Source organism: Typopeltis vanoorti, chromosome 7, assembly GCF_054136105.1.
Source record: "Typopeltis vanoorti isolate ZY-2024b chromosome 7, IOZ_Tvanoo_1.0, whole genome shotgun sequence".
Classification (NCBI taxonomy): Eukaryota; Metazoa; Arthropoda; class Arachnida; order Uropygi; family Thelyphonidae; genus Typopeltis; species Typopeltis vanoorti.
The window spans coordinates 55,399,836-55,418,187 of record NC_143555.1 but is presented as its reverse complement, the minus strand read 5'-3'; the positions used below and the strand labels follow the sequence as shown (position 1 = coordinate 55,418,187).

The 18,352-nt window shown below is 35.5% G+C and overlaps 1 protein-coding gene across 1 annotated transcript in view; it reads right to left on the bottom strand.

Annotated features, from left to right (window-relative positions):
* The window catches only part of jar (Myosin heavy chain 95F jaguar), a 517,008-nt gene that overhangs the window by 78,185 nt on the left and 420,471 nt on the right, over positions 1 to 18,352 (bottom strand). The window contains exon 21 of the mRNA XM_090395608.1: positions 12,990 to 13,039. Within this exon, the coding sequence (XP_090251734.1) occupies positions 12,990 to 13,039 (50 nt within the window). The remainder of the gene's footprint in view (positions 1 to 12,989; positions 13,040 to 18,352) is intronic.

Below are 18,352 nucleotides of genomic sequence, written 5' to 3'. Positions count from 1 at the left end.
TTACTATTGATAATATCAAATGCTTTTAAAAAATGTAAGCAATTTTGATAATATTAATTCACCATTTCTAGTGTAAACATAAAAGTAAGCACAAAAAGGCATTGGAATTGCGAAGAAATAATATATACTAAAAAATCGTCAAACTTACTACTAATAGTCAAATAATTAATACAACTGTGGTGTCATCTGTAGATAGCAGGATAACTAAGCAATTTTCCTTCTCTAGTTGGACTTGGCAACACTAGGATGGTCTACAAACAATGGCAATGATAAGAAGTAAGAGATTTACTCCCTAGTTTTAAAAAACATGACAGCTTTGCCACGGACGATTATGTGTGCAAAGTTGCCCAATGCGGTGCACTACTCACAAATTTAAGCTTACAGGATCTTTATAACGTCTTTGTCTATATTATATATATGTTTAATTGATGAAAGAAAGTAATATTCTTTATTTTTAATTAATTACTCAATTTTTTTCCTATCAATATAAAACTTTTTTTGACGTACCCCCACGTATCGACTCTCGTACCCTAGGGGGTATGCATACCACACTTTGGAGACCACTGCTCTAAACTATGGGCAGACTATATATTACATGAGAGGCAGTATGAAAGTAATGCCTCCTATTTTTTTTTCTTCCCTTCAGAAAACAATTTATTGAACAGCGGCTCTTTACATGGTTCTCTACATTCTCTATACACTTCTGCTATTACCGAGTATGTTGACTCCATAAAATTATTTATTCTGATGTCTGAGCTCTTTATGTTTCAGCTCCTCGTCTGCAAAATCACATCCTCAGAGTGCCATATATGGGCTAGAATGAGGAAGATTAATCCAGTCAAATGTTGCAATTGCATCTCTTTGTATTCAAAGTGGCGTAAGGTTAGCTATTGTCATGGAGAAGGACGTCATGTAAATGACGTCCTCCTCCATGAGCTCTACATCTGTAGAGCTCGAAAAGCTCTACAGATGATTTAGAATGGAGACACCACATCATTTGCAGTGTCTCCATTCTAAATAAATTGTGATGACCATCTCAAGTAAGATCCTACCTTTGTCTCAGAACATGGTTGCCATAACTTTGTCCACGAAAGGATGTTATTGAATTTCTTATTGTATGTGAGATAATGCCATTACACTGACTGTCTCATTTAAGGGTCATAATGGTGAACCCGTGTTTCATTAACTGTGACTATGCAATGACACCTCGAAAGCCCCACCTCATTCCTCTAGTGCTAGAAAAGCTTCATATGGATGATTTTGGCTTCTTTGTGAACTCAAAAATGCTGCTGCTGATGATGATGAAAAACCTTGTTACAGAAAACCACTAGTATTGATCATTAATGATAGTCATCATCATCATCATTGGTTTTCTGATACTGATGGCAATACATAATTCATGTAGAAACATGAGCTCTACAGATGATTTAGAATGGAGACACCACATCATTTGCAGTGTCTCCATTCTAAATAAATTGTGATGACCATCTCAAGTAAGATCCTACCTTTGTCTCAGAATATGGTTGCCATAACTTTGTCCATGAAAGGATGTTATTGAATTTCTTATTGTATGTGAGATAATACCATTACACTGACTGTCTCATTTAAGGGTCATAATGGTGAACCCATGTTTCATCAACTGTGACTATGCAATGACATGACAGAAAGCCCCACCTCATTCCTCTAGTACTAAAGAGCTTTATATGGATGATTTTGGCTTCTTTGTGAACTCAAAAATGCTGCTGCTGATGAAAAACCTTGTTACAGAAAACCACTAGTATTGATCATTAATGATAGTCATCATCATCATCATTGGTTTTCTGATACTGATGGCAATACATAATTCATGAGTTGTGCAACAATAATACTCCTTGATCAGTGTATCAATGCAACTCTTGTCCATTGTTAGTGGCTAGCCGCTTTGAGGCCTGCCTGTAATGTCTAGGTATGAGGAAAAGGTACCATGGCTGATGTGCTGTTGGGACTCAAGTTGGTTATAATTTCCTTCTTTGCAGTTCCACATGTAACCTTTTCTAAATTGAACATCCATATACTTAGCCACTTTTCAGGTCACTACAGCATGATGACGCTCACCAACCAGAAACAGAACAATCACATCCTTAAATGAATCCCCTCTAGCCTTGAACTTTGTCACATGCTGTGTGGGAGTTTAGTCTCAACTTCTTTATGTAGCTTCCTCAGTGAGAGGATGCAGCAACCATTGCCTGCCAGTTCTCTCTGTTGGTGGTTTCTGCATAGACATGTGATCCTGTCCATGATCTTATATCTTCAAACCATGTCCTTTGTTTTTTACCTCTTGATCCTTTTCCCATAATTTTTCCTTATAAAACTGTTAGTATCCTCTGTCCTGCTGAACCTCTCAGTACATGTGCTGCCAATCTCATCTTTCTCCGTAATAAAGATCTCTGTGCTCTCATTCTCTATAGGACATCTATATTTGTCGCATAATCTGTCCGAGAGTTTTTCAGAGCTCTCCTTTAGCACCACATTTCAAAGGCCATTATCTGTTATCTTACTCTCTTCTTGAATATCCAGGTCTCACTTCTATATGTGAAAAACTGGTCACACTAATGTTCTTATCATTCTTTTCTTTGTCTGGATACCCACAGAACTTTTGAGCAGATCTTTATTTTTCTAGAAGGCATCTTTAGCTATGACCGTTCTTATTTTTATTTCTTTATCTTGCTTTCCATCAGCAGTAAAGTAGGTGCCTAAATATTTGTATTCTATTGTATGTTCAATTTTCATATTGTTTATGAATATTTCTGGCTTGGATCTGTTTTTTTTTTTTTTTTTTTTTTTTAAGATTTTCATAAAATTGGTCTTTTGTGCATTTATATCTAATCCAAACTCTTTACCTTCTTCAAATAGTAGCTGCAGTAATTTAATCAATTTGTTTCTGTTTTCTGCTATTAGAATGGTATCATCAGCATATCCAAGATTGTTGTATTTTATACTAATGACACTAATTCCTATTTTTTTGTTTTTCAATCTTTTTCATCACTGTCTCACTATAGATATTAAATAGATTTGGTGAAAGGATACAACCTTGTCTAACTCCTCTTTTTATTTTCACTTTAGAAGTCTCAGAGTTAAACAGCTGCATTTTCTGTTTGGTGTAAAATCATTTTTATAATCTTAAGTATATGATCTTCTATGTCTAATTTATCTAATATATTGAACATTTTATTATGTTTTACCCAGTCGAAGGCCTTCTGAAAGTCTATGAAGCATATGTATATGTTCCTATTTCTTTCAAGTGATCCTTTTATTAGTATTTTTAGTTCCAGTATAGCATTAATGGTTTCCATTCCTCTTCCGAAGATTTTCTGTTGTTCAATCAATTCACTGATTAAGGCTCTTTCAATTTCTTTGTTAACAATGGTTAAAATAATTTTAGATGCATGGGATATTAGGCTCACAGTTTTGTAATCCTCGCAATTTTGTGCATTATTTTTCTTTGGAATTGGTATGCAGACAGATGAAAAAACTTCAGGTAATTCTATTGTTTTATAGATGTCCTGAATGGATTCCACTAAATAGTTGTTATAGCCAGTCGAAGCTTTCAGCAGCTCAGCTGGAATATTATTGTGCCCAGGGGATTTATTATCAGGAAGATTCTTAATTATGTGTTATATCTCCTTTCCCGTCGGTAGAGTGGTATCTGTTGCTATATTTAACTTAAGGTGTCATGTTACCATGATCATCATCATAGAGATCTGCTAAGTACACCACCCATTTTTCATTTATCTTTTCCTTATCAATGATTATTTCCCATTTTTGTCCTTAATGTTATTAGACTATGTACGTTTTGCTTTTCCATTAAGTTCTTTCACTTTCAGGAATGCTTCTCTGTTTTTTTTCTTATTTTGTAATTCTTCTACCTCGGTGCACTGCCCATTTATCCAGTTTTCTTTCAATCTCTTGCATAACTGTTTGATTCTTTTATCCAATGTTTTATATATTAATCTTTTTTCTTCATTTGCTCCTCTTTTCCATGTTCTTCTTTCATCGATAAGGTTGATTACTTCTTGTGATATCCATGGTTTTTTTCTTTCTTTCATGTTTATCGATGTGGTTTTTAGCAGATGTTATGATAGCTGCTTGTAGTATATTCCACTGAGAGGGTTCATTTCTGTTTTGCAATTGTGCAAACAGCAGTTCTGAAACATTTTCATTAAATTTTTATTTTACTATTGGATTTTGTACCATCTGCAGATCCTGTTTCTGGGGTTGTTTTCTTTTAATTTGTATTGTTTTTATGCAAATATTCATCTTCATTAAGACTGGTGTATGATCAGATCCAAAGTCAGCATATTCCACTGAAGTAATGCTTACTGACCATGATATAGTCTAATTGATTTTTGTATCTTCCAGGTGCTTTGAGATAATATACAGAAAAATGTAAGGTGGTTCTGTATACAACTAAATAATGGAAGTCATGGGAAGACTTTTGATAAGAACACAGAGGACAAATATCAGGAAGGGGGATAGGAAATATTCTGGAGGCTTTTCCATTTCTGCATTTTGAAAAATAAAATAAACAGTAGAAATGAAAGAAAGAGTGGTGTCAAAGGAATCAAGGATCATAAAGATGACATAAAACCCTGAAAATAAGTCTAAAGTAATTACTTTGAAAGGTTTGTTAAATGAGAGTGATAGAACAGTAGTAGAAAATATTCAAGATCAATGCAATCAAAAATATATAGAAATCTGAAAACATGGAGGTATAAAAATTTTAAAGTGGTTACACTGCATAATTCTTTAGGCTTGGCAATTGAATTTGCATTCTAGATGAGCAGAGTAAAGCTATCAGAGTACCTATCTGTAAAAATGGAAAAAAAAACTGAATGTGAAAATCATAAAGGACTTTTCTTGCTGAGTGTCCAAGGTAAGATGTGCCAACATATTTGATAAGAGGCTAAGAAAATTAGTGAAAAAGAAACAAACTGGGTTCAGGCAAAATAGCAGATGTCAGGATCAGATTTTTACTTTAAGTGAAGCAGCTGAGACATCATTGGAAATATGAAAGTATCTGTATTTAAGTTTTATATATTTGGAAAAAGGCATATAAGGTACCATGTGAAAAGTTGTTCAAAACTTTACAATTATATGGTCTAAATGGAATTATAACAAAGAAATATAGAGCCTATACTGAAGATGAAAATGAGCTGTAAGAATTAAAGAGGGTAGAGGAAGGCAGTTTGATGCAAAATAAAGTACAACAGTTATGAAAGAGAGTGGCATTAAACCTCATATGACATTGAAAATATTCAAATCAGCTGTCTACTTTATGCAGATGATGTTACACTCCTAAATAAATCCTGTACAAGTCTCCCAGATTCTATAACTAAACTGAATAAATGCTAGAAATCTCTGCAGGAGAGGGGGGAAAATATATAAACAAAATGTGCCATTACATCCCAATGTGGATGGCACACTGATATTTAACAAATCAGCCATACATTTAGCCAAAGTGCTCACACAATATATTGGCAACACACCTTCACACAAAAAACTCAGTCCACTTTAAAGCCAGTATAGAAAACTTCATACTCCAACACACTCACACTGACATAATAGTCAGTTTTGATGTCTCCTGTTTGTTCACTGAATCCAAGCCATATTTCCTTCTATATTGGGAGGAAATATGGCTTAGATTCAGTTCACCATGAACTCTGGCTGTTTCGTTTTGCAAGGAAAATTCTACAAACAGACTGACAGGACAGCCATGAGTTCTCCACTTTCACTCTGCTCCATATAAACCCACTGTCTGGCTATGTAATGTAGATGATGTGTTCTCCATTTGGCCACATGGCCTGGATATACACTCAACATTTTCTTAACACAAGTCAACATCCCAGGATATCCAGTTTACCTTAGAAAAGGAAAACTAGTCCTCTCCCTTCCTAAACACTCTGATTACATGCCAATCTGATGGATTCATGGCATTTGCTGCTTACAGAACCCCTCCCCCACCAATAGAAGATTATAAAAACCCTATATAACAGAGCAAAATTAATCAGTTCTGATAGCAGTGTCCTAACTACTGAAATTCCCCAAAAATATTAAAACCTTGTAGCAGCAACCTCCCCCTCAGAGATTACCCAAAATCTATCACTATTCCACATCTGAAAAATTAACAAAAATCCTAAGGAAACACAACCTTACAACCACTTACAGACCACATAAAAACTTGGTATCCCTTATCTGCTCCACCAAGAACAGCCATATTTCCTAGACCTATCATGTATCTACCAGGTCCCTTGAAGTTGCAAACTGTCCTACTACGGCCAATATCAGAATTTCTGAACACAAGGACTACATCTGGTTCCACCATTACAGTCACTCAGAACTTGACCATGCTTTGGACAACCACCATAGGATATGCTGAAAGGAGGCCACTCTATTACACTGCAGCAAATACAAATATGAGAGGCTATTCCTTGAATCTGCCTCAGTCCTGAAAACTTTTCAAACATCAACAAATTTGGGTGCATGAGATTGCCCGAAATTTGGGAAGCACTCATCCTCAGTTCTTCAGCCTAACAGCCAAGACCACCCAATGTAACCCACTAAGGGGTGCCATTTAGGACTGTAGGTGTGACTTTGATTGCCATCTCATTCGCCCAGTGTTAGTGCCTGTGCGCATATCGTTGTTTTTGTGATCTCTGATGATGGTAATGTAACGTTACCAAAATATAGGAAAGTATTAAAGTTATTATAATTAATATTTTAGTGTATATTGTTATTTCTGGAAAAATAATAATTACTAATTGAACAATGTTTCTTTCTTCTTTTTTTTTTTTTATAATGATTTTTGTTATAATTCTCTTGTCTTATGAGACTAAGATAAGTGAACGTAATACAATAAAATCCCGACATTATGGGATAGGTGGGACCAACAAAAAGCATGTAAGTCAAATTCGCGTAACTCGGGATATACTTTTGCATGTAATTTATATATACAAACATACAATTGGGACCAAAGGTTTACAAAAACACCTATATTTTTTAAGAAATATAATCATAATTATAGTTTTTCGTACATAAAAAAAAGGAAGTTATTTCGATGTCGATGGTTTCATAAAATCTAATAGATTTGTCCGACAGCATAATGTCTTTTTCTTGTCATGCAAAATTTCTTCGTAGCAAGCTAATGATTTTTTTTATTCCTTGCCTTGTGGCTACAATTCATTCCTTGTTAGAATCTATGTCTTCCAAAATCTGTAAACCTTTCTTTTATGATTGTTCTTACTGTGGATTCCTGTAGATCTAACTTCTTTGCTAGCTCACAAATTTTCATTCCACCTTCAAAATCCTTAATAAAGTTGAGTTTTGTTTCCAAAGTCAATGTTTTTCTTTTCTTGCTAGCTGTACAAGAATCGGACTTGCTTCTTTTGGATGACATTATTATTTTTTATGTGATAAAATTTTTATCAAGAACATAACATTAAACAATCGCAAGGTTTGTAGACTATAAAAATCGTGTATGAATGGAGACTGTGTGAAACACGTCAGTGCTTGTTCACATATGTGACACTGGTGAATGCGGCCGGCACCTGAAAGATATGACTAGTGGTGAGGCATGAAGTGGGACGGGAATACGTACATATAAGAAACCGCATAACTCCGGATTCACGTAAGTTGGGGTAGCATAAGTCGGGATATGACTGTGTGTGTATATATATATATATATATATATCATCATCATCATCATTATCATCATGCATATCAAGGATTTAAGCCTAGCATGGCCTGTTCCGGCCTTAGAAGTCATCGTTGAATCGTTAAGAGGAAGTCCTGGTTTTCTTTTTACTAATGGCTTGTACTTTAAGGCTTGTTTTGGTAATCTTTCTGTTTTCATTCTTTGAACGTGTTCCATCCATTTATGTTTATATTTTTTAATTTTTTCTATTACTGGTTCTTGGTTTAATTCTTTCATTATTTCTTCGTTTCTTTTGTGATCAAATAGGGTATACTTTGCAGTTTTTCTCATAAACTTCATTTCTGCTGTTATTAATCTTGGTTTGTCTTTTTGTTTTATTGTTCAGATTTTGCTTCCATACATTAAGACTGGTAAGGCTAATGTATTGTATACTTTTAGTCTGGTTTGTTTTTGAACTAGGTTTGGTTTAAATATAGAGTTAATTACACCTGTTATTTTTAAATATTTTGTAATTTTTATGTTTATATCTTTTTCATTTTCATATGTGATCATACATCCTATGTAGTTAAATGAATTCACCTTTTCTAAGATCTTGTTATCTATTACTATTTTAGTTCTTTCTGGATCTTGTCCTTTAAAGGCCATAGTTTTTGATTTTTCTGTTGATATCATCATACCATAATCTTTGGATATCATATTTAGATCTAAAATAGCTTTCCGTAGTTTATATTCAGAATTTGTAATTATTATTTGGTTGTCGGCAAAGAGGAGAGTGTTTAAGTTTACTGTAGGAGAAAGTTTAATTCCTTGATGTAAATTTTTATTCCATTTTATTATTATTTCATTTAAGTGGGTATTAAAAAGAGTTGCTGAGAGGGGACATCCAATGGGTCCTACATCCCTGTAGGACCCATTGGTTTATCTCCCTTGTATATGATTATTTTCATATATACTTGTGATAGCTTTTAGGATATTATATGGTATTTGTCTTTCTTTTAATATGTTAAATAATATGTTTCTTTTAACTTTGTCAAATGCTTTTTCAAAGTCTATAAATGCAATACGTGTTTCTAAATTGTATTCTCTTCTTTTCTCTATTATTAATTTTAGGCAAAAGGCTGGGTCTATACATGATCGTCCTTTTCTAAATCCATTCTGTACTTCTAAAATAAAGTTTTCGGAATATTTCATTAGTTTGCTATTTAAGATTCTGCTATATATTTTGTAACAGGAATTTAGTATACTGATACCTCTATAGTTTTTAAGGTCATCTCTATTACCTTTATTAAAGATAGGAATCACAATTGCTTTTTTCCATTCTATTGGGGGGATACCAGTTGAATAAATTTTATTTAAAAATAATAAGTGTTTCTTTGAATCTCATTATACATATAAATTTCATTATACATATATATATATATATATATATATATATTCAGAATTCATTTTTACTTGGTTGGAATATTATGAAAAAGCTTTAATAACTGATACCGAGAGATAAAAAGATGACATGATATATTTGAAAAGATACTACTAGTATACTAGTTTTGTTGAATTGATCAACATCTTCAGGTATCACAATCAAAGAAGTATATAAAGAATTACAGAGACTTAAAATTGTAATAACAGAACAAGTACAAAAAGACAGCAGCGTGTTTGAAAACAAAATGCGAGCTTGAGTTCCAAACAAACGTATACTACGCGCTGTCGCGAGTGTGCCAGTACTGAACAGAGGCAACGTGTGCATCAGAGATTGAAACTCAGGCTGTTGTTGATTTGTTGATATGAGAGGAATCTAGAGAAATTTCCCTAGATTCGACAATCTTTCTCTCGAGTTCATCATAGCACACATGGATGCTAGAAGTTTGAGTCCAGTTCACAACGTGTTGGCGGCCTTCGTCTGAGTTAGCTGAAAAGAGAATGTGGCTAGAGAGAGCGCTAGCTCTAGTCCTGTTATAGGAGATATCTCTATGGTGTTCTTCCAAACGTAGAAGGATGGATTTAGCAGTCTGGCCATAGTATGGCTTTCCACAAATTATTGTCAAATGCTATTATTCCATCCCTTCCCGAATTTTGCTTGCTATAGCATCTTATATTTATTATTCAGCAAATTAGTTTTAAACTAGTGTAAGTCAGTTTTAAATTCTTAATGTTTTTGAGTTGTTCTAATATCACATAAAATCTTGTATACTCCTGGAAACTGAGTTGGAAGATGTTTCTCTTTAGGTTTGCTAAGTATTGAACAAAGTTTTGGAAGCGTAGTGAAGCAAGTTTTGAAGTTAAACTTCTTGAGAATCTTTGCCAGTTTTGGTGAAATAGAGCTGATCTAAGGCAAAGAGATGAAGGCTCTTGGGGAAGAGGGATCTTCAGAAGTAGTTGAGTGACTGGGGGAAAGAAATTTGTCAATTTTCTTAGGAGAGAAACCATTATTAATAAAAGTTTTTTTAAGAAAAAGGAGTTCATTTTCAATTTCTGTTTCTTCTGTAAGTAATGATTTGGCTTGGTGAGCTAAGGTGGAAATAATACCAAATTTTTGTTGGGGATAGTGATGGGAGGAAGCATGAAGGTATCTATCAGTATGAGTAGGCTTTCTAAAAATTGAGATTTTAATACTCTCAGCACATCTGGTAAGTTTCAGGTCTAAAAAGGGGAGGCAGTCATCTGATTCCAGTTCAAAGGTAAAAGAGATATTTTCATGGCATTTGTTTAGGTGGTCTAAAAATAAATTGAGGTTGTTGACACCATCTTCCCCGATGAGGAAAATATCATCAATATAGCGATACCAGAAGTTTGGTTTAAGATGGAAGGAGTTAATAGCTTTTTCTTCAAAATCGTTGAGAAATATATCTGCGAGAATCGGAGAGAGCGGGCTGCCCATGGCCAGACCTGAGTTTTGTAAGTAGATCTTATTGTCATATTTGAAGTATCCTGATTTTATGCAATGGGAGAGAAGAGCAAAGAGTTTTTTTGATAATTTGTTCTTGAGAAGATCGAGGACTTCTTAACAAAACTCAGGTCTGGCCATGGGGAGCCCACTCTCTCTGACTCTCGCAGATATATTTCTCAATGATTTTGAAGAAAAAGAGTGTCATGGACACTCACTGCTTACACATTATGGCAGAATGTGCTGCAACACGCTGTTCATTATGTACAACATGGAAACCCCGAATTTGCATGAAATACCCACCGCATAACTTCAAAACTGCATAAAAAAGATAAGATAAAAAAAGACCCGAGCGTGTGTGTGTCTCTCTCTCTCTCTCTCTATATATATATATATATATATATATATAGATATATAATACACACATATACATATTTTCATTATACTTGTAAATAAATAAAGTGTAAGTCCTCAGATTTCTTCAACTCGATTGAATAACTGCCCTAACAAATATGGTATGAACAGCAACAATAAAAAGACGAAAGCCATGAAAATAGGCAGGAACACAGTGAACATCAGCTGCATTCTTAATTGCAAACCTATAGCACAAGTAAAATATTCCAGGTCCAATTTTTGTGAAGATGGCCAATTAAATATAGAAGTAGATAATAGAAATAAGCAAGGAGGATAGTATATGGTAGGGAGTCAGCTTAATAAATTTATATGGATAAGAGAGAATTAGTCAAAATGCAAAACTAGTGGTATACAAGTATGGTATGTCAATCAAACAGAATGGCAAAGAAAAGGTTAGCAAGATGGCTGTAAAAAGACTCAGATTTAAGTGGATTTATGCAGTAGAGGTACTAAAAGACCAATAGATAATATCTAACAATACTGGTGTCCCAACAAATAACAGATTAATTTCAGGAAAACTGTTGATAGAAAATTAATAATTATGTAAACTTAATCATGTAGTACTGCTATCCTGTACATCCAACCAGTGCACTTATCACAAATCTGATGATAAAGCAGAAGGGAATCCAGTGATGTGCTTGTCACAGTTTTTTTCTACAGAAAATGGAAGCCATAGGCAGTTGAGGGGTAAGGTAGTCTCTTTGAACCACAATACACTAAGGTCAGAGAGTGACCTCATTTCAAAAAAAAAAGTTCTCTCACTGCAGTTTTATTAGTCATTTTTAACTAATGCTCCTCGTCTTTAAAAACTAGGCATTTAATAAAAGTACAATACTAATGAATAATAATAATAAGAAGAAATTACAGCTATATATGTATTTAGCAAACCTGAGGTAACAGTGTTCAAAATCATTCTTCTATTACTATTAATATACTGTATATATATATAATTTTATTATTATTGTTTTGACACCTCCAGGAAGTCCAAGGACTCATCGAGGGAGGGCACTTGCTCCACAACACTGTCTCCACCATTCAATCACCAACTGACTTCAGCTACACCAACAGCATCTACAGCCGACCACAACTAGTATTTCCACAGGCAATCAAAACATCAATGCCCACAGCGGGATTCGAACCCGCAGCCTTTTAGCTGGAGAGCAGATATGCTCTCCACCCGGCCAACCAGGCAGGCTAAATATATATATGGTATAAAATGCCAACCTCTATATTGCAATAAAGAGGCTGAATATTTAGAGAATATTTAGCTGGCTTGGTTGGCTGAGTGGATAGCATATCTGCTCTCCAACTAAAAGGCTGTGGGTTCAAATCCCACCGTGGGCATGGATGTTTGCGATTGTCTGTGGAAATACCAGTTGACATTATTTTTTAAATTTGTCCTTTTCTTCACACTTCCCCAAAAAAAGTTTATATGCCTGGGGATTCACTTTCTATTCTGCACTTTAAATTTCCAACAGGACCAGTTTTTCCTTATTGCGAAATCCCAAAAAATTTATCCATTTTTCATTAGAACATTCTATGCAACCATAGACAAATAGGCTGCACTGCCCAATTCCCCATTTTGACATGTGCCCATATTACTCCACTTAAAACTGTCTGCCATTCAAGATTATCTTCATGTTTATTGTCAAATGCTATTATTCCATCCCTAATTTTGCTTGCTATAGCATCTTATATTTATTATTCAGCAAATTAGTTTTAAACTAGTGTAAGTCAGTTTTAAATTCTTAATGTTTTTGAGTTGTTCTAATGTTTTATATCTATTACTTTCTATACTGAAAATTCTGTAAATATCCTGTTATGTGAAAATAAAACAAACTTAAATTAATTTTTAACTAAAAAATGAGTCCAATGAACTGTAATTTAAGTTATACTTTCTAAAGTATACTTTGTTTTCCTGAATCAGTAACTTTTCTATAGGGAGGAGTCACAAGGGGCAAAAAGAAGTAGAGCTGGCATCATCAATAAATAATTACTAACCTCTTAATATCTTCTTCTTGTTCCTGTAATAGCTGTGCCTCTAAAGCAGCCTGTTAAATTTAAAACGGGGAAAAAATTACATATTGCCTTTTGGGAGAATGCTTTTCAGATATTCTGAAATAATTAAACTACACACATATATGCTATAGAAACAAAGGATAGGATTCTAATTATCTATCACATAGAATTTATTTAAAAAATTTATCATGCCATCCATAGTCTGGAGTATTGCATTAATTACATTTATGATATCCTAAAAGACAGAGAATATTAGAAAATCACGTCTATAACCATTACAGACCAAGCGGATAAAATATAATAACTATAAAAATTTAAAAGATAAGTTGATAAAAGTTAATATAACTTATCTTTTCCTTGATATAATGAGAAATGCATGTACAGGTCACAGCTCCTCAGGTAAGTGAATATGTGTCCTTTGCCATTAATTTTTTAAAATTTCTTCAGAAAGACAAGCTTCAAAATTAATCATATAAGCCTGATAGATGAGTTCCTATGTGAAATCCATGAAATTTACTTTTATTTTATTTATTTTTTTTATGTTGACCCCACACATGAAAGGTCACAAGACCTATAACACTACGGTGTCATGTGTGGGCAAGTAATTAAGGAGAACAGGTAGCCTGTTGATATATTTCTTAAAGAATAAAAACAGTATGGGGCAGATTGTTCCAAAGAATAGAGGTGGCTGGAATAAAGGAAGCTGAAGAGAAGTTAGCCTGGCATGTTCAGAGCTGGACATTGTTCAGTGTATTGTGTTGGCTAATGGCTGCTCTAGTTGGAAGAAAGTAGAGGAATGGTAGCAGCAATGCCCATGGAAATACCTATAGAACAGAGTGCCTATGATAAAGTGACTGAAGGGTCTCTATTAAGCAGATTGCCCTCTTCTGAATATCATCAAGAATTTTTAGCAAGATATTGGGTACTCCATCCCAAATGTGGGAACAGTACTCCAGTTTGATGGATCTGAGACTTATAAAGAGTTAGGAATTGAGAGGAAGAGAAGTAATGTTTAGAATGGAAAAGAACATCAAGCTTTTAGTAGGCTATGTAAGTAATACGTTTGTGCCAGGATAAACTGGATGTGACAACAAGAAAAAGTTGATCTTGAAAGGAAATTGGAATATTATCAAAAATGAGTTAGGATTTTCCTTGCAGGGTAATAAGGCAGGCTTGAGTTTTTTTTTAGCATTGAAATTACTAAGTTGTCTTCACCTCATTTAAGGATGTTGAGGGGGTCGGTGTTCAAGTCACTGGTTATGGAAGATCTTGAGGAAGAGAAATGAAGAGTGCTGTCATTGACAAAGCTGTGAATAGGATTTGAAGTCAAAGAAAGGGCAGCGGAGTGGGGAATGAAAGCTCTCATTCCAGTGAGGATTATTTTGGTTACTAGTTCAGTGCAGGTGTTTGGATCATGACAGTGAGAGCAGTAATCTGATCATAGAAAAGCAGCATAAAAATCCCAGTTAGTACAATTATAGTGCTATAGGGTACGAGGCTGAGATTGGCTGGGAGGAGTGAATGAAAGCTCTCATTCCAGTGAGGATTATTTTGGTTACTAGTTCAGTGCAGGTGTTTGGATCATGAGTGAGAGCAGTAATCTGATCATAGAAAAGCAGCATGAAAATCCCAGTTAGCACAATTATAGTGCTATAGGGTACGAGGCTGAAATTGGCTGGGAGGAGGAGGAGGACAACTGTAGAAAAAGTAGACTTGAATAAGACTGTGGTCAGAGTTGCCAAGGGGAAAGCAGGCATCCACGGTGTATTTCGAGGGAGAGTTGGTTAAGAAAAGGTCAAGACTGTTGGTAGAATGATGAGGATTGTCTGACATTCTTCTGGTTTATAGATTGACTATTTGTGTCAGGTCATGACTGATGGAAAAAGATTCAGCTTCCCTTCCAACTTGATCTAGGAAGTTGGAGTGGGAGAGCCAGACTGTGTTATGGAGTTTAAGTCCCAAGGAGGACAATCTCACAGTTTTGGGGTAATTAGTTTGCAATAAATCAATTTTTAGTAATAGGTAGTCAAAATTGGCAGCAGGATTGCCACAGAAGAGCAGTAAAGGCAACAAATGAAAGCTGTGAAGTGAGGTACGAAATCTTGATCCTCTCTGGCTCAAGATTTCGTAGAAAAAGACTATTCCAAGTTGGATAGTCTTTGACAGGGGGATATCAAATTTCCTAAAAGCACATGTTCTGCCCTTTTTTGCAAAATACATCATGAAAGATGTAGTTGGGATAGTTGAAATGGACTTTGGTCTATTTCTGAGGTTCTGTTAAGAAAAAGAGATCAGATTTTGATGTCTGTAAGTGGTGATGTATGTCACTAATGTTGGTGAAATAAATGTGTTTTGTTTCGTGAAATGTTTTTTATTGGAAAAAGTTTTAGATTTAGGGTGGGTTGGAGCATATTTTTATTATTTGTTCCATTTTTTTTGTTATATTTTTAAATTTTTTATGGGAGTTTTTTTGTATTTGCAATTAAAATTCCAGTATTTTTATGATCAACTTTCATGTGTAGGGTGCTTGATTCAGAAAACAAAGAAAGGACATGCAGCTGGGGTGAGGGACTTGCATGCATAACTTGCACGCTGGGAGTGCCTAGATTCCAGTAAAAGTGTTGCCTTGGCCAATCCACCTGTATACCAGGTCAATGGTAAGCGGCAGCAGGATTATTCACCAGCTGATCAGGAAGCCTCCAACAGATGTGTTACCATCGGGTTCAGTCTTGTGCACTTCTGACAGCCAGCCTATGAAAAACTGTTTTACTGCTGTACCCTCAAATGGAGCAGAAACTGGCTCCCTAGTTGAAAATAACAATGTAATCAGCATTCCCAGCAAGACCATCACCAAAATGCATGTGAGAAGAAAGGGTGGGGGAGAGAAGTCACCCCCCCACAAAAGCAGGGTGGTGTTTCACCAGACGATGCAAGACATTTCCACCTAGAGGTCCATTCCATAAAAACTCCACAGTGTAGGCAGCACCTGATTATCCAGAATATCAAGGTACTGAATATCAAGAATATCAAGCAGCCTTTAAGGAACCATGGACAATGACCAGTGGCCCCCATTCCAAACCAGCTGAATGCATCCACACCATTACTCCACCACTACCACTACCAAACTTTACTGTGGGTACAACCTACTGTGGTAACAAGCATTCACACCCTGCCATTAGACTGGAAACAGCTGAACCTCGATTCATCGCTCCATTTTCCACTTGTCCCAGTTCACATGCTCTTTGCACAAGCCAGATGCGCCGCCTTGTTCTCTGTTGTGATGTTCCGCTTGTGTACTGCTTCTCTTACATTGAAGAGAAGCAGATTTTGTATACAGAATTAGTGCTCACCATCGTGTTCCTGTTAGTCATTTTCAGTGGCTGCCCTGGGTGTTTTCCTGCACTAGTGATGCCAGAACGTTTCCATTTCTTGATCACATCACCAACCATTGATTTTGGATATCCAGTTGAGCAGCAATGGCATGTATGGACATGCCACCAATAACAACTCTCTTGAAGTCACTGAGTTCATGTCATTTTGCCATACCACCTGTATTCAACTGTTACCTACTATCTGTACACTGGTTTTTATGTTATTAAAAACCAGAGTACAAATGATTGTAGATAGTGTACATATGCTGCTAATAACTGCATATTTTTATTTATTTATTAAAAAATTTATATTAACTTCACTCACTCATACACACACCTAAAATGGCATGAAATCTATTACAAAACAGTGCAATACGTGGGTAAGCGATTAGAGACAGAGAATGAATCAGTTAATGTTTTACTTGAAGAGATGGAGTTTGTAGTCATTGGAAAAAATGATATAGGGAATATTGTTCCAAAGAACAACATTAGATGGAATAAAGAGTAGGATGAAACTCTACTCTAAAAAACCAAACAGGGAACTTTTCATGAGAGTGGCAGTAGTGCTTTCTAGTTAGGTAATTAGACCCTCAGTCCAAGTGACATGTAAATGTCAGCTGGATTGAAGGTCTATTCTATCTCTCATCATCATGCATGTCCAACTATCAATTATAAAGGTGGTTCCATAAGTTTCCATCCTGACTAACTTTTAGAGGTGATAGAAAGCAAAACAACTGTGTCACTTTTCAACATAATGTCCCTTTACTTCAACACACTTTTCAAATCTTTGAATTAACGTTTCTATGCCCTTGAAAAAAAAAAAGGTCTGTACTTTTGTCTGAAAAATAGCCTAAAACGGCATCTCATTGTCACCTGCAAATTTTCTTCCTCGAAGGTCTTTTTCAGTTTCGAGAAGAGGTAGTAGTCACTGGGTGTTAGATCTGGGCTGTAAGGTGGGTGTTCTATCTCCTGGAAGCCAGTCCTTCACTGCAGCCTTTGCAACAATAGCTGTATGGACTGGAGCACTGTTGTGAAGAAGGCGAACACCATGACTCAGCATTCCTCGTTTCTGCTCCTTGATGGTGTTACGCAGTTTGTGCAAGAGTAACTGCTTCTGCTGTGTGCAGAAGGCTTGAGGAAGATGGGCTCCATGTCAACTGGACCCAAGACCAGTTGGGAGTCAGTACTGTTTACAGATGAGTCCTATTTGTTCTATAAAATGATACCTCTGATCGGGAGAGAACCAGGGACATTTATCATGCATGTGGTGTGAATTGTTTCGGGAGGCATCTCGTTGGGTGAATGCACTGACCTGTATGTGCTTTCCAATGGAACCATGAATGCTTCAACTTATAGAGACAAGGTCCTGGATGCCTATTTTCATCCATATGCAGGTGCAATAGGGAAGACAATCTAACAGATAAGCTTAGGTGTTGATGGTTATTCATGACTTATTTTTCACGGTATTAACAACACCACAAACGCTTTTATCAACAAAGATGTTTTATTAACGCTCATATTTCGCTGATTTTCAACTCAGCATCATCATCAGAGCGCAACACACTTGTAAACGCGACAGTGAGTGAGTGAAACAATATAATTGCAAAAGACAAAAGATCCAAAGTCCTATTTTTTGGCGCCCTCTAATGAGAAAAAAAAAAAAAGCTGTTATCCAGGAGTTTTTCTTAGGATAACCGTCTCCCAAATTTTTGGCAAATTAATGCAACCATATTTGTTAAGGTTGGGAGAATTCTTCAAAGCCATTGCTGACTCAAAAAATAATCTTTCAGATCTATAACGACTCCTAAATAGCACATTTGTTTCCTGTGTGAAGGAGTGTCCAAAGCGTGGTCTGCCAGTCCCGACTTGCCATAGTAATAGTAGCGAATGTATCTTTCATGTTCTTCCAGGCGGATGTTCACTGATCTTCCTGTTTGCCTATAATAGGCCAAGTCACAGTCACACGGAACTTCA